Raw genomic sequence first — 19,872 nt, 5'->3', positions numbered from 1 at the left:
CTTACCTCCTGGGCTGGGGAGGGTTGGAAGATTATGGTCCTTGGTCTGCTTTTTGGCCCTTTGAGAACTAATGACCTAGAATAATTTGTTTTGCCCCTAAGACTTCAATAGTGTACAGATATCTAGAAACTGAAGACCCTCAAAAGACATTTACTTGGTCTAAATCTATGAAAATGGTTCTGTTCTAAATTACCACAGTAAAGTTCTGCCTTTGAATAGCTAATTTTGAGTATAAGGTGCTGAAAATACAATTTAACATTTTTCATAGAATTCTTGTACTTCAAAATAAGTCTGTGGCCCCCATTTTGAGAAAAGCTGAGATGTTCTGGGGGTTTAATTTCCTGTTTTCTCATAGTATTTTGGGCAATGCCTGTGAGCTGCCTTTTTGTTAGAAAAGCCCAGATTTTTGCCATCTTTGCCTGTGCAGTCCACATACTGACTCTTCTATTTGTGTAAGAAGAAGCAGGGAGAAGTCAGCAAGGCAGCCAGTGCCGACAGCACGACCGAAGGCACGCCCGCTGATGGCTTCACAGTTCTCTCCACCAAGAGCCTCTTCCTCGGCCAGAAGGTAGGCAACCGTGTGGCTTGATTGGCTCTCAGGCCCTGGGAAAGGGGTACAGGCCACCTCCACCGGAAGGCAGGCCTGGGGATTCCCAGAGGACATTCCTGGTTTCATGGGTGTGGGTGGAGAGAGTGGAGTGGGGATGGTGGGTCTTTTGGAGTGGCCTCCAGGAGGGCATGGCGGGAGTGCTGGGAGGAGACTGGTAGGCGGGAGGAGGAGGTGGTGGTAAAGAAAAGGGAAAGGCTTCTGTGGGGGTGGTCAAAGCACCAGGTTAGTCATCAGAAGGAGCTGCTTATGTGGAATGACCTGGTCCTCATGTAGCTCTGGCCAGAAAAACAGCCGGAAGTTAAAACTGGGTTCTGGAAGTATGTAAGGGGGGCACGGAGCCACCTGAGGACTCCTCAAGACAATTGTTTGGTTTTGTTAACCATGGGCAATATATTTTCAGCCGCCCCAGTGATGCAACTTTGCCAGGATGCCATGGTTTTGTAAAAGATGATTCACTTTTGTTGAAAATAAAAATGATGCATAGGCTTTTAAGACCTGAGAATGAGAGTTAATTAATCTTTCTCCGTTAACACTAAAAAAAGGGGGTGGAAAGAGAGGGAATTAAACTTTTCTTAATTTTTTAACTCCTACATTTTAAAAAGTTAAAAGTACAAATTTGGTCTTTTGTGTAAATTGTGTGTAGTTTGAATGCGGTTAACAACTTGGTTCTGAAGCTGCATCATTTTTAAAACCTCACTGTCGATTTTCTTTTGCATCTCAGTGACACAGTCTTCCTGCTCACGTCATTCATTGCAAGTGCTCCTTCCCCTCCCCCTTCCTGTCACTCAGTGCACTCAGGCTCTCATGGTGCAGTTCCTGTGGTGGACTCTGTGTTCCAGCAAATAACCATTTCAGCTTACATTTTATAACCATTGTCTGTATTTTGTATGCATTTTTCAAAGGAAAAAATAAGCAGCACTAGTTGTCATCTTAAGGTCTGGGGCTTTGAAAGTTTTTGTTTAAAATATTTTTTATGTATTTAAAAATTTTCAATTCAGCAGTGAAGGCAACCACCTGGGTCTTCATGTACAACCTTGAACACATCCTTTGGGTGATATATTGAAAGTTAATGTGACCTGTCATCCAAATTGCATAGGTTTGAATGAAAGTGTGAAAACCCCTGTAAGTTAGGACCAGCTCATGTGTGCTTATGCCAGCGGTTCTCAACCTGTGGGTCGCGATCCCTTTGGGGGTCGAACGACCCTTTCACAGGGGTCGCCTAAGACCATCGGAAAACACATATAATTACATATTGTTTTTGTGATTAATCACTATGCTTTAATTATATTCAATTTGTAACAATGAAAATACATCCTGCATATCAGATATTTACATTATGATTCATAACAGTAGCAAAATTATAGTTATGAAGTAGCAACGAAAATAATTTTATGGTTGGGGGTCACACAACATGAGGAACTGTATTAAAGGGTCGTGGCATTAGGAAGGTTGAGAACCACTGCCTTATGCAGACAATTAGCCAGGACTGGGAAGCCTATTAAGCAGGTAGGATAGTTCAGCCCCTGGAGTCACCCTCTCCCTCACTCCTTCCCCTACCCACCCCACCCTTGGGTGCCCTGACCCTGGCCTCTCCCTTTCCAGTGTTGTTGTTCCCCCCACCCCCCATCTCCATTTATCTTCCCTATACCATCTTCTACCTCCTCCCAGCGCCTCCCCCCTGCAATCACTGCCCTGTTGTCCAGGTCCATGAGTTGTGTTGTTTTTTTTTCATCAATCCCTCCTTCTCAACCACTGCCACCCCTCCACCAGAGCTGTCTGCCTGTTCTCTATATGAGTCTCTATTTTGCTTATTAGTTCAGTTCATTAAAATCCACATATGAGTGAAATCATATGGTACTTGTCTTTCTCTGACTGGCTTATTTCACTTAGCATAATGTTCTCCAGGTATATCCATGCTGTCACGAAGAGCAAAATTTTTCTTTCTTTTTACGTCCGAGTAGTATTCTGTTGTGTTAATGTACCATAGCTGTTTTATCCATTCATCTAGTGATGGGCACTTGGGCTGTTAGCTCCTGTCGACTACCCAATAGTCAACCTCAGATCAGAACTCATCACACCCTTTGCTGGATGATTGCAAGTATTTCTAAAATTGCAGCACTCAGCCCTACAAATGGAGATGCCTTTCTTGGTCTTGGGATCTGGATCTTGTCTGGGCTCCACTGCAGGTGAACCCTGGAAGGGAGGCAGCAATGGCTATAGACACCTAGCTGGCTCCTCTGTGACCGAGCATTGCCACCCTCTCCTCCATTTGGGCACACCTGATCTCAGGCCTCAGGACCAGGAGCCACAGGCACAAAAGTACCAGAAATCCAGCTAATACTGACTACACCCCACTCAGGGTCAGAGAGGGGGAGTCCAAAAGCTGTAAAGTATTGATACTCTCTAATTATTTATAGATATGTCATCTGATGTTATTTAAGACATAGAGGAAAAAAGAAGTAGGTTTGACAAATGGAACTAATTTGCCTGTTTGATATCCTGACCTTTGGAGGGAGACTGAAAAGAAGGTTGAGCTGGAACTCAGTGTAGAATAGTCAGCCGTAGGAGAAGGGGCTGAGTGCGGGGCCAGACGGGCCACCCGCTTCTTTCTCTAGTACGTAGTTACGTGTTAGTGGTGAGAACAAAACCATGAGACTGCCCTTTGTGTTAAATGTGCTTAATGACTCAAGACTTCCACATCCAGGACGAGGGACCCAGCTCCATCACTGCAGATGCTCTTTAGCAGAGTGAACTGTCCCCTCAAACGTGGCATCACAGAATAAAGTGGCACTTCAAGTCAGCATGGGCACCAGTGTTGGAAACTAATGAGCTAGCAGCCCTTTCTGTCGCCCTCCCTGTAGCGGGAGATGGACAGTTTATAGTTCGGAGCACTATTTTGAAGCAGTACTTTGGCCCTTTATTGGCTGTTACTGTCAGGTGAAAGTCATGGGATGTAATGCAAACGAGGCAAAAGTCGCAAAACTGACACGAATTTTTACACAAAGCACAATAGCATTTTACACAAAAGCATGTTAAAATGTTATAACACATTAATTTTGACTTGGATTTTAGAAAATGTTCCAAAAAGGGTACTTGAGAATGATCACTATATGGTACTTCATATCCTACAAGTCTTTATTTTTCTATCTGTGACAGTTAAACTAAGGCTTGAATATTGCAAGCAAACTGGAGTGGAGAAAAGTGATACTGTGCTCCCTGCAACTGTGTAAGGCACGGTTGCTAAGCTACTCACAGGAGAAGCCACCTGGTTTTAGGAAGCTGGGATCTAATTGTTGCTGACAAGGAATTTCCCAAACTGAAGTTTTAAGAGTCATCGCTCTTACTGCTCTGATATTACCTACTATTTACACACATTGTTGAACTGTTTTCAAAGAGAACACAGTGCTGGGAATCTGAATGAGCTAAAAGTTTTTTCTTCCGTGGTTCAGTGGAGATTTGCAGCCCCTTTTTAGAAAGATAAAAACCTGATTTTATTTTTTTAAAATACTGCAGTATATATTTCTATAAATCCGTGTCAATGGTAGTAATGATTTAGGCTTCCTGGTGGGGTCAGTGTTATCTGAAGCAGTTGGGAAGGCAGTGTAAGGGGGTATGAGTGAGTCTTCAGCCTCCCTAACTATCAGCATGGCAGATGCAGCACTGGAGGCCACTAAGGGCAGGGGGACCCAGGGGTTTGCTCCCCCAGGTCCAGACACCCTATTCCTGGGGCTGGAAAACTGTAAGGAGATAAGGAGCTCTTGAAGCAGCAACGAGGAGGAAAGGGCCGTTACCCCTTTCCATACTGTGGCTGATGATTGGCTTCTGAGAATCCAGGATGAGTGGAAACTGACAAATCCATGAAGAGTGGGCATTCAGCTCCTGGGCCTCCAGCAGTGCCCACATGTGTCCTGATCTTTGTGTGACACGTTCTAGCCTGAAACATACCAGATGCCACCACTAGACCTGAGGCTTCTGGGGAAATTCAGGCCAGGTTGCATGCAAAGTGGACAGCATAGCAGAGATGAAGTAGTCCTTTCATCCCACAGGCAAGGGCAGGAGGGTGGGCCACAGAGAAAACATGGTTCTCCATGAGGAATTTAGAAGCAGTTCTATGGAAGACATTGCTCTTTCCATCCTCAGTAAGCAGACTTTGGGGACAGAAATAGAATTGCATTTCATGTGACTGGCACAGGGAAGTAAGACCGGTCAGTCTTCTTCCTTTTCCATTTTGAGGGAATGAGAGACACCAAAAATTGACAATTACAGTCTAGACTAAACATGTCACTTGTATCTTCAACAATCACTTTTGATTTCTTAAGATTGAATTTCTGATCATATTATGTAAAAAAAAAAGATAGGATATTACTATTTCCTATAGCCAAGTAGGTATGTCAAGCATCCTGGGTGTCTATCCAGTAGCTCCAAGCCACCAGCTCCTTCCCTATCAAAGTCAGGCCTGATGTGCCCTAAGTAGTGGGCACCAAGCTCTCTTCCCGACGGCCAGGTTGGCTCTGCCTCTGCCTGCGCAAATGCTCTGGCCTGCCGGGCCCTGCAGGCTGCAGTCAGCAGGTCTGGGGCGCTAACTACTCTGGGGGCTCTCAGGCATTGCTCTTCGCTTCAGCGTTAGGAATTTATGTCACTGGAGAATGAGCATCTTAGAGAGAGAGAGAGGCAGAGAGGGAGTGTGAGCTGGAGCTGGCTTTGCTGCAGACACTTGTACCTAAGAACAGGAAGGGGAAGAGTATAAACAGGATGTAGTCCTGAACCACCTAATTTAATTCCCTTGGCTGCTTTCACAGCTGAATCTAGAACTTAGGAATCCTCTCATACTGAAGGTTGCTATGACAACAGAATAATAGTGGGGAGGGGGACATTCAGTGACTCTATAGAAAGAGCCAGTTGGTTGGGTGCTCATAAAACTCACTCAAGGAAAATGCTCGACCCATGGGGCCTCAGAGTAACCTCACCAACAAGGCGAAAAACATTTAAAAGACACATTGTCCCGCTGGAGAACTGCTGTTTTCTACCTGGGCTTCATCAGACTTCAGCACTACATGACTAATGGACATGTCAAATTAGATGTTACTGAGCAACAAACATTCTCCTCCTTGCCACCCCTGAACAGGGCAGAGAGCCAGCCAACAGGAGTCATGGTGATGGGGACAGCCTTAAAGCCCATGGCCACTTGGAGAATGGCAGAGCCACTAGGGGTTTGCCCAGACTAGCTGGGGCTTCCACCCCACCCCACTGCTCAAAGAAGAAGATAGTCACATGGAGTCCCTACAGCAATGAGCCCTCTGATTCTGGGTCCTGACAGCTGCTTTTCTTTGGCCCACAGATCACAAGTTCTTTTAAAAGGAAGTGGATCCACCAGCCCAATATGGCTCATGCCTTCCTTTTGCCCTAAGCATCACCCAACAGATTCTGGACCCTCAAGCTCGCTTGCTTCCTTTCAGCATCCTGAGTGACATTTGGGTCTTTTGTTAGAAATGGATTTGTTTTAGCCAGTTACTCCCTGTTCCCCTTTGTGCCCAGTGCCCTTGAAGTGTTCACTGCCCTCATCTGTGTCCCAAGGCTCACTTCGCTGTGACTTCCCGGCTGTCCTGTTATTTCCCACCTCATGCTTTTCTTTTCAGCTGAACCTTATTCACAGTGAAATCAGTAATTTAGCCGGCTTTGAGGTGGAGGCCATAATCAATCCTACCAATGCTGACATTGACCTTAAAGATGACCTAGGTAATTGGGGATGGGGTTTGGCGTCGCCAGCTGTCAGATGAAAAGTTATGGAACCCAGAATTTAGGCTCTTCATCTTCTCAAACTTAAGATAGTCCACCCAAATTCCCCAATACAAGATGAATTTTTTGTTGTAGACATTGAATGTCTACTTAGAGCCATTCCAAATGGAAATGATCTGATGGTGTTTGGTTAAGTGCAATTGGCTGGTTTCTTATCCTTGATAATAAATATATTGCCATCTAAATTCTCTTCCATAATGATCACACTGACTGCTGGTTACTTGGGGGGGATTTTTAAAAAAATGTATTTGGTTTTTTTTAGAACGGAAAAATCTCAGGTAACTACAAAATGATAGTTTCTCCATTTAAGCCTTAATTAGAAATGACAACTCAAAGCTTCAAAGCACCTGAAAAGGGAGACAAGCCGAATCAGCATACAATTAAGCTGTCTTTAATCCACCAGCAAATTTGTTTCCCCCAAATTTACTGCCTATTGTCACTTGTTCAACTTTTTTTTGCAACTGAAAACAGTATATGGCTGAGTGCCACCGTCATGAATTATTTGGCTAGAAGGTGATATCAGACAGAGGGACAATATTTCTTCCCAAGTGAGTTCCTACAGAGGAAGGCTCTGCCCCCTAGCCACAGGTCTCCCTGCTCAGGAGGATAGAGGGTTCAGAGCCATCTGAGAGTGACCCTCAGGCATCCATCTTTGGCTTCATCTTTGCATAGAGGAGCTGTCAGCTCAGGGGCCCCAAAAGGCTCCTGTCCTCTTAGCTGTGAGCCTTGCCAGGGGCAGTGGGCTAGCACATGTCCACACCGAGGCATCCTCTTGCCTGATGCTGACTTACATGCGCTTTGTGTGCCTTAGCTCCCACGTTAGGCAGATTTCCTGGCTGGGAGGGAGACTTGTTCCAGAGTGCAGGCCCAACCCACACAACCCAGGTGCAGTAGTGGGCTGAGGACATGGGACTGGGACTCAAGAATGCCCTGCTTGAACTTGTTTTCCAACTGCCTTTACCAGACAGTTTCTAAAAACAACAAAGGCTCCAAGCTAGAAAAAGCAAGGATTCTATCCTATTTTATGTACTAATACATAGAAATAAGATTACCTAGAATAAGAGGTAGGCCTGGAAAAATATTCTTACTCATTGAAGCGAGAAAATACAGTCCTCTATGTATACCTATACTGTTTTCTCGGTTTTCAAGAAGGTAGATCAACTGATGAATGTCACAAGAATGAATATCAAACCTGGAAAGTTAACTGCTGCTGACAAAATGGAGAAACTGATTGTTTTGGTTGACCTGATAGTCCACCACTTTTTTTTTTAAACAGATGCCATGTTTTAGTAGCATTTTCAGTGGGGTTCCAGTTACACAGGCTTTGCGAAGTGAAATGGGGCATTCGTTGTTTTGTTATTTCTTTTAACCTTTGAGATGATCTCATCTGTGTGTTTCTCTTTTTTTGGGACTTGTCATTCAAATGTTTAATTTCAACATGTCACATTTGATATTCCTCCTCCTCACCCCCATCCACGTGTGCGCACACTTCGTGGACTGTGCCCCCTGGGCTCCTATGTTGGAATCGACCAGGTAGGCCAGCCCTGCCATGGGGCGTTAGTGAATGTGCCTGTGCGTGGGTCTCGGTCCAACACAGTTGATATACATTTGTTTACCTGTTATAGTTGCAAGTTGTACAGGCTGACATTGCCTCGATCGACAGTGATGCTGTCGTTCACCCGACAAACAATGACTTCTACACCGGTGGTGAAGTAGGTAATGCCTAGCTGGGTGCTGCCGAGTGTGTGTGTGCATGGTCAGTCGGCCGCCGCAGACAGCTTGATCTTTGACAGCTATGCAGGGCTGCATTCATTTCACACTTCCAGCTGTCCTGACCTTCCCAAGGTCTCCCATCCCCGGGTTGTGAACATGAAAAATACAGCTAGCTGTCAGCCAGGTGTATCTTGCAGCTCACCAATGGGCACGCTTCTGGTTTAGAAACTGGTTCATCAACCTCATTTCTTCATTTGCTTCATGAGGCACAGCTTTGATGGAGACTGGGTTCACACATGACTTCAGCTGCCAGGGCAATGCAACCAGATCGGCTGAGGTGCATCCAAGACCTCTCCTGTGCCCTCTGTGCACCAGACACACAGGGAAGCTGTGCTCGGGTCTCCATGCCCCACCCCTCCCCCCACATCTCTCTCTACATCAGAAGCACACTCCTTCCTGAAAATGGTCTTAAAGCTCAGGTGCCCACCGGGGCAGTTTCAGAACACTCTCCCATACTCAGGGGTTCTCAGACTTTCCAGGAACAAAATCACCTCATTCTGATGTGTCTTGAGAAACACTCCGGGACCCAGAAAGCCCCTTCTCTCCCCCGCAGCTGACACAAGTCATCGGTTGGTTCTGTGCTAAAGAGCTGAGAACGGGCTGAGGTAGAGAGCACTGGGGGTGCTGAGCCTGTGGCTGCCAACTTGTTGCCGCAGTGGGCCAGGCAGTGCCCTGCTTTAAAAATGTTCTGAGGCATTTATGTGATGAGGCATCGATGGCAAAAAACAGAATTGGAGCTAAGTACAGGGGCTTGAATCTTAATCTCACCATTTACTGGTTATGGGGCCTGGGCAAGTCAGTTAACTCCCTGATGCCTTGGTTTCCCTATCTTAAAAATAGTGCTAATAATGAGAATTATGTTCAATAACTAATAAGCAAAGCACCGTGTTTTGTGCCTGGCTCATGATTGGTGCTCGCTCCCGTGTGTGTGATTTTTACAGTAGATGTGCTGGTCCTGAGAGGAGCATTCTGAGTGTAGATTCAAACATCAGCTTCCAGAGAGAATGGAGACATCTCTAACTAGGGCAAAGGTGAGGTCATCGTGAAGGATGAGGCTCTCAGGATTTTCGTGAGTGTCCTGGATACTGGAGGCACCTCAGTTAGTAGTCTGGTGGCCCAGCTCTGTTTCGTGTCACTAGCAAAGCCTGCTGTTCAGTCTGCTCTAGCCTCTGTGATTTGGGCTAATTGCTGTCCTGGGCATTTTGAATTTCGGACATGAATGGAAAGACAAACCGGATGGGAAAGTCAGGATTTGCCAAGGCTACCAGGTCAAATTAAACCAGGCTGTAGGTAATTAAAATAAACTTCCCTTTGACAAGATTTTAGAAGAGTTTAAGAGCTCCTAAGTCAGGCAGCTTAAGAGCGATACTTCCTTTCTTAACCAAATGAAAACTTGGTGGGAGGAAAATACTGATTTGGAGGAAAGTAAATAAACAAACAGCTGCCACCTAGGAATTTTAGTGAAATGGAAATTATAATACTTCCTGGGCCTAGGGAGAGGAGAGTTGCTGAGCTGCTGGCAGTGGAAGGCCTGTGTGCAGCAGGTTCAGTCACAGGTGGTGGTGGTTGGTAGAGCTAGAGGCTTTGAGAGGGTCACACACAGTCAACTGAGCCCCCTCAAGAACCCAGTCCTTCCTGAATAATGATAGTGCCAATCCTTTCCCCCCTGGCCTGCTTGTCCTCAGCCCGCTGGTATGCACAGAGTAAACATATGCTAGCCTCAGAGACATGTAAGTAACTTGGGTTCAAGAGCTTGCCCAAGGTCACATCCCTCACACTGTCACAGCTGGGAAAGAACGAACTGCACGTCCAGACTGCCTGACAGACTGAGGAGGAATCCGAACCCAGGTCTTCAAAAGCCCACCTCAGTGCTTTTTCTTGGCGAACCAGTTCAAACTAGTACTGAGCCCAGATTCTTTTCTAATTCCAAACCAATGATCAACCAGATTCACACGTACTCTCAATTGGTTCCAGCTCCCCTTTTGATGTGTGAGAGGGGAAACAAGGAAGCTAGGACGCAATCACTCCATTTCTCATATTTGGTGTGAATTCCTGAGTCCCGAGACCGCTGGAAGAAGGAATGCGAGTGCAGGAATGCTTAGCCCCAGTGATTAACTATACCCATCAAAAGTTCTTTCTAACAGTGAAATAGACCACAGGCTTAGCCTGACATTTGTCCAAGCCTAAATTTTCGCTTAGGCTGTTTTGAACACTGATACTTATGCCTGCTTTCTAAGCATGAAAATAATGTTCTTGTTCTCATGGGAGTAACACATGTTTATGCTTGGGGGCAAATAAGCCAATTGCTTTATGATTAACCCTGAAGTTAAGCCTAAAAAGCAAGAGTCTGACATTGAGTGTTGACAATACAGTTGAAATGGGCCTGTTTCTTGTTAAAAAGTACCTGTGTGTCTACATGAACATGTGCATACATATGTGTGTGTAGGAGTCAAGTCCTGACTGGGTGGATTGCCTGCAATCTAGGATTCAGTTTTTAAGTTTGGGCATTAAGTGTATTTCAACTTGCAAATTTCACTTCTAATTAAAGCAAGATTTAATTATAAAAATTTTAAAGTAAACGCTCTTCCTAAGATAGAACACCTTTAATTGTAAGTCAGCCCATTTTCTCAAATATTTTGTGTTGAGTTGGTAGTATTAATATAGTACTGATTTTATTTTCCCTTCCAAATTTCCCAGCTGTCCCAGAGAGTAAATAGGATGGAGAATGAGGACCTGAACTAGTCCTGTCTAGAGCACATTTGTCTCGCTCCTTTAAGCTGGAGACTGGGATGGGGGAAGGCTAGACCGGGTGCAGCTGGACAGTAGCATTTTGGGATCCAGCAGATTCATTTTTCTCAGTGGCACAAATATTTCAGGTGAACCTGTAAGTGAGCCTCACTCACCTGGGTTGTATCCTTAGAGCCTCCACTTCCTGGTGGGTGGGGTCTCTGAGCCATGATGCCTGAACCTGCCCGCTTGAGCCCATTCAGCCACTGTCTCTGATGCTGAATTTTGTCAGAAACATGTAGAAGTTGCCACTTAAATGCCTCCTTCACTGCTTTCCAAGACAGAAGAAGGCATGGGGGCAGTCTGAGTTAATGAGGGATGCTGGATTCCCTCCTCAAGGATCCCAAGTTAATCTCTCTGAAAGCCAGGCCTCCTCCTAGTCAGCTGAGTGTGCCTGTGGGTGACGGCCTGCATCATGTTCATTCATGCACCCCAGACTTCTATAGTCAGATGGCTCACAGGTCAGTACCTTTCATTAACCCTGGGTCTGTCTTGTTGGTGACAGTGCCCAGGCCCTCTGATTTTCCTTCTAGATACTTCCTGGGGTCAGTTTGCCCCTCCAGAACAAGCATTCAAACGAGGCAGATTTCTCTTAAGAAAACCAGCCCCAGTCATTGCAGGGCAAATCCTGAGAGAATTTGGGCTGGTGCATTCCGATGCACCTGACTGACCCATTCTTGACTTTTCTAAGACAAATGGTGAATCTTAAGGGGAGTATTTTGTCCTCTTGTGAGGAAAACTACTTTAAAATGTGCAAAACTGAAGAATCAGAGCTTAAGGAAGACCGAGACCCCATTCTGGCCAAAACTCTAAAGGGTGGTGTCATCTCTCATTTTGGTTACTTCTTGCTGTCCCACATGAGACCTTACCGGTGTTGGGATCTTGTTTGAGAGCTTGGCTTTCATAGCAGAAATCGGTTAATTTTTACATACCCTAATGCACAAGGAAAAGTGCTTCCTACTCCTGAACAGCGATGCCATCCTCCTTCCCCAGCTTTTGTATAATACAAGTTCATCTCTAAGCTCTGCTTCTGATGTTGCTCTCCTTTACCTGAAATGATTCTGAATCATAAGTGTGATTAAGGAAATTCTGTCTGAGGCCTTTTTTTTTTTTTTTTTTTTTTTTTTTTTTTGTATTCACATATGTCCAGGCTGCAAAATAAGAACTAAGCATGGTAATAACATTGGTCCAGAAATGACCAAATCTGCATGCTTTCTTCTGGGCCTGCTGCCAGGAGGGGAGCTAGCTGCCTGATGGGAGCATGGTATGCTTCATCTAAAACCTCCTTATTTGGGGGTTCTCCCCCAGAGACAGAGAAGAAAATCCAGGGGAGGTATCAGCCTTGGAAGCCATGTGGTTTCTCATGCCAACAAGAAGCACGTAGGGCAGGTTGCTCACAAAGAACAGGCATCTCCCATCTCTCGAATCTCTGGCTCATCCAGGATAACCCTGAGTCACCCCCAAATAAGGGTCTGCAGTGCCAGAGTGGTATCTGGCCGCTGGTGAAGCCCTTCTGCATCTTACTCTTATCACTCAGCCGAGGCTTAGCTCCTGTTTTGCAGCCATATGGGAATTTAGCTGGTCAGATCATATAAAGTATGTAGTCACCTGACATGCTAAGTGTCTGTGTGTGCCCTGAGACACTGGAGTGGCAACCTGAGCTTGTCCTGTCCTTGTCTAGGAAACACGCTGGAGAAGAAAGGAGGCAAGGAGTTTGTGGAAGCTGTCCTGGAGCTCCGGAAAAAGAATGGGCCCTTGGAAGTGGCTGGAGGTAAGGGCAGGAAGCACGGGCATGCTTGGGTGTGGCGATGCAGGGGGTTAGGGAAAGCAGTTAGGAGACAGCTTGGGATTCAGAGGTGGCAGTACAGATGCATCTTTGAGATGGAGCGGGAACCTGTTGGCTTTACAACTTAGACTTTTGTTACATGCAGATTGTCAGGGGAGCTTAAGGGTTGTGGAAATTCCCTTTCCAATTTTTTTCTTTATTGCTTAAAATAGCTTCTAGATGCTCGATGTCAAATTTTAAGGAATTACAGAAGTCAAATTTGGCAAATTTAAGCTCTGAGAATTAGAGACAGTGCTGCTGACCCATCTGTAAAACTGCTGGTGAGAGATGCAAATTAATCACTTTTATTCAGCCATCTGTGCTTTTAATGGGAAAATATAAAGACACATTTCTCACTTGCCAATTACACTGTTCCTGATACAGGGGAAATCTGATGTGGGGAGGAATGGAGCTAAGGTCTGTAGAGGCAGAGTACTGGTTACTGCTGCCGGCCTGGATGTTGGAATTTCAGGTGGGCAGAGGCCTCCTGGTTGCCTGGAGTCCACAGGAGTGTGGCCTGGTCAGCCCACAGCTGTGCAAGGATAGGCTCTGATTTCCTTTCTTACTAGATGGTCCCCAGTGCCCATTCTGTCTTCAAATCCTGCTTTTAAAATGAATCTTAATTAAATACAGGCATCAATAATTACTGTGTGTCCACAGAATCCCTTCTCAGAGGGTCCATCCATCATAACCCTTTTTTCCCCCAGGGACTACATATGGCTTGCTAGGCTAGTCATGGGTCTCTGTGCCTTTGACCTCTGTTTTGCCAGTTGTTTGCCTACAAGGGACATGGCATTGCTTAGGGGCACAATTATCCAACTCTCCCAGCCAGTTCCGCCGAACAAGGGAAGACACACACAGCATAACCTACCTGGCCAGGGTTCCTGGCCTTTCTTCAGCCCCTGCCCAGTGTCCTCCCATTGGTGTTCAGTTTGAGCCTATTTGGTGGCCCTAGTGCTGCCATGCACCAAACTCAGCAAACCCATTAGATTTAGTATGGCTAGAGACCTATTCACTTGTTTTAATAACAGAAACACACTTTGTTCTTGATTTTAAGATTTTAGAAAAGGTTTTAAAAAGATAATAACTGTTAACATGTTTCTCTCCACCCTTTTCCATGCATAGTTGAGCAGTGATGTCTCACATGGACAGACCAATGTACTAAACCCAGTCTTTGGTTTTAATAGGTCAACACTTCAGCTCAGACTTCTCAAACCAGTCAGTAAGCCTCGTCAAGATGCACACTCACACTCGTGAATCTTGGTCCAGAGCTATTTCTACTGTACCATGAGACAATACTCACAAATCACTTACTAATGACATGTTCAACCAAAAAGTTTGGGTGACTTCCTGTCGCAGTGTTGTGGGGATGTTCAGGTGCTCCAGGATAGAAGGATGCAGGCAGCACTCACCAACCCTGGGACTTAGGGCCACCTCCTTTGCATCACATCTTTGGACACAGGAATCCTGAAACGTGCTCTAGGAGATACCAGGATGGCTGGTTCCATTTTATTGGTGGGGGAGGGGCAGACAGAGATGGAGCAGGTCTGCTATGTGTAGCTGAAGAAAGGCTCCTTTCTGGCAAAAGAAAATAGTTTCATCCTAGAAACAGTCTACCAGGTGTACCGGTTAATAATGCGGATTTTTTTCAATAGATGGAGTCACACGTATGTTGATATGTATGTGATTTGATATGTATGCTATTTTGTTGTATTGACAGCAAGCTTAAAAACATCACACGTCAAATTTTCTGAAGGTAACATCATAGATATTTTTTTTTAAATATATTTTATTGATTTTTGACAGAGAGGAAGGGAGAGAGATAGAGAGTTAGAAACATCAATGAAAGGGAAACATCGATCAGCTGCCTCTTGCACACCTCCTACTGGGGATGTGCCCGCAACCAAGGTACATGCCCTTGACCGGAATCGAACCTGGGACCTTTCAGTCCGCAGGCCGACGCTCTATCCACTGAGCCAAACCGGTTACGGCCATAGATATTTTTATGCTTAAAAATGTTGAATTTCGTGCCAAAAAAGAGCATTTGCAGGAAGTTTTAATTCATTACTTTATTTTAAAGAAAAGTGCTGCTGAAAGGTATCGTATACTTCAGGAAGCTTATGGTGAACATGCTCCATCTCAAGATACTTGTGAACACTGGTTTAAACACTTTAAAAGTGATGATTTCGATGTGAAAGACAATACCCAAGTCAACTGAAAAAGTTGAAGACCAACAATTAAAAGCATTATTGGATGCAGATGCGTGTCAAACTCCAAAACAACTTACAGAAAGATTAAACGTTGCTCAGCAGACAATTTCCGATCGTTTACAAGCAATGGGAAAGATTTTAAAGGAAGGAAAATGGGTGGTGCCACATCAACTGAACGAAAGACAAATGGAAAACCAAAAGTCATCAGTAAAATGTTGCTTCATTGGCATGAAAGCCTTTTTTGCACTGAATTGTGACTGACAATGAAAAGTGGATTTATTTTGAGAATCCCAAATGCACAAAATCATGGGTTGATCCAGGTCAACCATCAACATCGACTGCAAGGCCAAATCGCTTCAGAAAGAAGACAATGCTCTGCGTTTGGTGGGATCAGGAAGGTGGTAGTGTATTATGAGCTTTTAAAACCAGGTGAAACTGTTAATACTGATCACTACGGACAACAGATAATCAATTTGAACCACGCTTTGATCATAAAACGACCAGTATGGGCCAGAAGATACGGTGAAGTAATTTTGCTTCATGATAACGCACCATAACACACTTCAAAACCAGTTAAAAACACGTTAAAAGATCTTGCCTGGGAAGTATTAACCCACCCTTTCAAAACGTACGAAGAAGGGGGAAATTGGGTCTCTGAATGGTTTGCCTCAAAGCAAGAAAAGTTCTATTGGGACGGTATCCACAAATTACCTGAAAGATGGGGGAAATGTGTAGCTAGCAATGGACATTACTTTGAATAAAGCACTTTTGATGTTTCTCTTGAAATTATCATGTTTTCTTTGAATACAAAATCCGCATTATTAACCGGTACACCTGGTAATTCTGTCAAAACTAAATAGTTAGGGAGAAGAACAGGGCAGCAAACATGCTAATCGGGTTGCTTCCCTCATAAGTTTGTCCTGAACTGTGTCTGGGAGACCTGTAGATACATCATAATTATATAAGCACATGAATGCACTTGAGAAAAGGGGGTTAGAGACCCCAAAAGGCAATTAATTGGGGGCTGCAAACATTCTGACACAGTCGGTCAAGTTAGTTAAGGCTTTGCCTTCTGAGAAAGTAGAGGAAGAACTTTCTACAATCTTGGCTAAAATTTCTTGTAGTGATGCAGCCAATGACAACTTTCCAAGGCTGGGTCTTGGCTTGGCCTCCCAGAGTGAGAACTAACTGAGGAGCAGTTTCCAGCTCACGCTTACATAGGAATCCCAACTCAGCAGGCAGTAGTACCGTGGCTGGAGAATGGGTCTGTGTTTGGCATCTAATGCCATGCTCTTTGCTGAGGGACAAACACTGTTCCTATCTTGTCCCCTCCAGCTGCTGTCAGTGCAGGACATGGCCTGCCCGCCAAGTTTGTGATCCACTGTAACAGCCCGGTCTGGGGTGCAGACAAATGTGAGGAGCTGCTGGAAAAGACAGTGAAAAACTGCTTGGCCCTGGCAGATGATAAGAAGCTGAAGTCCATCGCGTTTCCATCCATCGGCAGTGGCAGGTAAGGGCACCAGCCTGTTACTATGGCAACCATGGGTGTATTTCTCTGCATATTTAGCCCATAATTATGGAGCTCTGACTGTGTACAAAGTCACCCGAGACTGGCCTTACTCTAGGCCAGTGGTCGGCAAACTCATTAGTCAACAGAGCCAAATATCAACAGTACAATGATTGAAATTTCTTTTGAGAGCCAAATTTTTTAAACGTAAACTATATAGGTAGGTGCATTGTTATTAACTTAATTAGGGCTTAGGAAGAGCCACACTCAAGGGGCCAAAGAGCCGCATGTGGCTCACGAGCCGCAGTTTGCCGACCACTGCTCTAGGGGAAGAGAGGCAAAAAATCGGGAAGAATGCACACATTAAGCAGTGGTGAGGGACAGTGGAAGAGGTAGAGTGAGACAGGAAGCCTGGGACAGTATAGAACTTGTGTTGCAACAGCAAGTGTCATCACAGAGGGCAACTTCAGAGTGTACTGGGACTGTCAGACGATGGCTCAGAGAGTGGGCATGGAGGACAGGGGAGGTGTGGATGCAGGAATCTGATTGAAGGAGGACCCCTCCCAGAACCATCCCAGGGTAAAGCCCTCTGTCTCTTACCCATGTGTTCCCAAGCGACCTTCACCTCCCAGACCTGCTTGCTCTGCCTCATCACCCTGCTAATGAGGATATGGAACCTGCTGGAACTGAGTGGGCAGTTAGGTGAGAGTGAAATGGGGCTGGACCTACCCCACCTCTCAGCCCTGTATTATCCCCAAGTGAGCGCACTGAGGCTGTGAGCAGCAGCACAGCTGCCCCTCAACAGACACACTACCCAGGGAGCCAGCATGGATGCGGTTGTCCTTGAAAAGCTGATGGGGCAGCCAGGGTGGCGGCCACCCCACCTCCCTGTGCTCTGGGTTGGGGACAGGCCTGGGGTTGAGTCCTGGCACATAAATTGACCCCCATTCTGAGCCCAAATCCCTACTCTGTAAAACAGGCATAGCAATCCCTCATGCAGCATCTTAGGCCTGCTCTGGAAATGAGGGAGCGGGCTGTGAGAACTCTGATGAAGCCATGAGGGCCTGTAGGAGCCATGCTACCCCAGAGGTTCCATGGCCCTCACATCACCAGGGTCCTCCCTGCAAAAGCTCACGGTCTGGATTGGGCCCTGAGCCAGGGGAGATGGCCTTCAGGGCTGCAGCTGTTGATGTCTTGGGCCCAAGAGAGGCCACAGTCCAGGGCTCTGTATCAGCAGGTGGCTGCACCTGGGCTTCCCATGGAGATCATGAGCCTGCTTGGGTTTCTGCCACCAGCCCCACTCAGTGCCCAAGGAAGTCAGGGCTCTGCAGAGGCAGCGGCTTCATAAGGTGCCAGCGGCAGTTCCAGAGTCAATTCAAGACTTAAAAATTTTTACAAAACGCTTTTGTATCAGAGCATAAATAGCCAGCTTCTCCACAGAAGGTCTGTTCTTTGACACTGCACTGCTGTGTGACCTTTGGTAAATGAATCACCCTCTCTGTCTGGGGGCTGTCCTTCCTTATAGGCAGTTCTGAGGTTCAGTTAATTAGTGCTTTGGAGGCACTTTGATCTACTCTGATGAAAGGTGCTTCCGAAGGGAGAAGCAATAGGAGCCATTATTGGAGGTAATAATTTCATGCTCTTTCATATGGCTATTGGGGAATTTCTAATTGAAGCATAAAAGTAATTCTCATAAAAGAGCATCTGTTATTACAAACTCATTTACATTTTTCATGGAGTAAAAAGTTTTAAGATATAATCAATTGAAAGCTTTTAAGAGGGTGGAATTCCTAAGGTAAGCACATGTGCACAGCCGCCCACATCTGCCAGGCAGACCTTGCCCCACAGCACCGTGTAAACACCACCCTCTCTTTCATGAGTAAAGAATGGGATTACACCAGAGCTGGCCAGTAAATCACAGTGGGTTTAGGAGGGGAAATAAAACAGCTTGTTTGTGGCATCCAGTGTCCCTGGCATAAAAGTCATGTTGGAACTAAAGCGATATCAATGCAAACATGTTGGTAAAGTGGGCTCACTTTCTCTCAGCTGAGGCCCAGTGTCCCCAGCAGATGGAGGATGACCATGACCCTGCACTCCCTTCCTCCAACTCATTGTCCCCCGGACCAGTCTCAAAGCCACTGGGTATAAATGAGAGCTGGGGGTGTAACCCAGCCTCGGGAAGCCACCTCTGGCATCTGGACATCCTGCCCTTGGGCACTCGGTCACAATATTTATGGACACCTCCACCCCCTCAGCTCTGGTTGACATTAGGGAGTGACCCCTTTCCGGAGGGGCAGTCCATAGGGAATAGCTAGTTTGGGGCTTTGATTAAACTCTCCTTAGGTTTATGAGCTTAAACGGAAAGCCAGTTCGTCTTTTTCAAGCTACCATTTATGGTATTCGTTGAGCCCCAGGCATTGTGCTAAAGCCTTCTCTGCATTCTCTCACAGCAATCCCAGAGGTGCATGCTGGTATTCATTCCACTCAAGGGGAAGGAAATGGAAGGTAGCGGGGTTGAGTCCCTCACCTGCGGTCACACAGCTTGCAGCTGGTAGGGCCAGAATTTGAGTGAAGGCCCTGGTTTCAGTGCTCGTGGTATTAGGCACATGGAACCCTGCCTCCTCATATGCCACTAGGCTCGCCCGCTGCCTGCACACTCTATGTGAGGGGGTCTTAGGAACCTTGGAACCACCACTTGGACGTCCCTGATCTGCCCAGGCACAGCCTTCAGCTTCCCTAGCCCCTACACATGAACCGTAGACGAGAAATATAAAGGACAGAAACCAACTGAATTAGGGAGAATTACTTATCAACCCACCACATGTGAACCTCGGCCCCTCTCTAGCTTTGGGGGATAGAGGCCCATCATCATCCCCACCTGAATGTTGGCTTCTCCAATTTGTAGCACCTGGTCTTTATCTCTGGGTGGAGTGGCCTCTCGCTGGGCAACTTCAGATAGACAGTTACTCAAAGTCAGACAGAACATGAAAAAATGGAGGGGCCCAGGATCACAGTGTGAGGGAGACCTAATCCTAGCAGATGAGTGTTACATCCCCCAAGCTTCCAAGATATCCAGCCCTACCCATCTCCCAAGCAGCAAAGCCAACTAGACAGGCCCAGCAAGAAAATCAGACTCCATCTAAAATCCACGTCACCGCCACACAGCCTTCAAGGGCAAGCTCCCAGTCCGTCTCCTCCAGAAAACCCACCTGGACTCCCTCACCCGGGCACAGCCTCTCCCGCTAGGTGCCTGATTGGCCTCCTCAGCACAGCTCTGGGCCTGCCCTGCCCAGCACTGGAGGACAGCTCTCCAGGAACAGGGATGCTTGGCGATGCCCCATGCAAGGAGCGGGCTCTTCTGTGA

The 19,872-nt window shown here is 46.1% G+C and overlaps 1 protein-coding gene across 10 annotated transcripts in view; it reads left to right on the top strand.

Moving 5' to 3' along the window:
• Window positions 1-19,872, top strand: part of LOC132235668 (core histone macro-H2A.1) — a 72,693-nt gene that overhangs the window by 47,939 nt on the left and 4,882 nt on the right. For 3 of the 10 annotated variants that reach the window (XM_059698434.1, XM_059698436.1, XM_059698430.1), the window contains 4 exons: window positions 461-568; window positions 8,032-8,122; window positions 12,648-12,737; window positions 16,337-16,511. In XM_059698434.1, coding sequence (XP_059554417.1) covers window positions 461-568; window positions 8,032-8,122; window positions 12,648-12,737; window positions 16,337-16,511 — 464 coding nt within the window. Of the gene's footprint in view, window positions 1-457; window positions 569-6,246; window positions 6,347-8,031; window positions 8,123-12,647; window positions 12,738-16,336; window positions 16,512-19,872 lie in introns of all 10 variants that reach the window. The other 7 variants (XM_059698432.1, XM_059698435.1, XM_059698427.1 and 4 more) reach the window with 3 other exon arrangements.

The sequence above is a fragment of the Myotis daubentonii genome, chromosome 5 (genome assembly GCF_963259705.1).
Source record: "Myotis daubentonii chromosome 5, mMyoDau2.1, whole genome shotgun sequence".
Taxonomy (NCBI): Eukaryota; Metazoa; Chordata; class Mammalia; order Chiroptera; family Vespertilionidae; genus Myotis; species Myotis daubentonii.
Note: the sequence above shows the minus strand (reverse complement) of the source record. Positions and strands in the feature narration are given on the sequence as shown.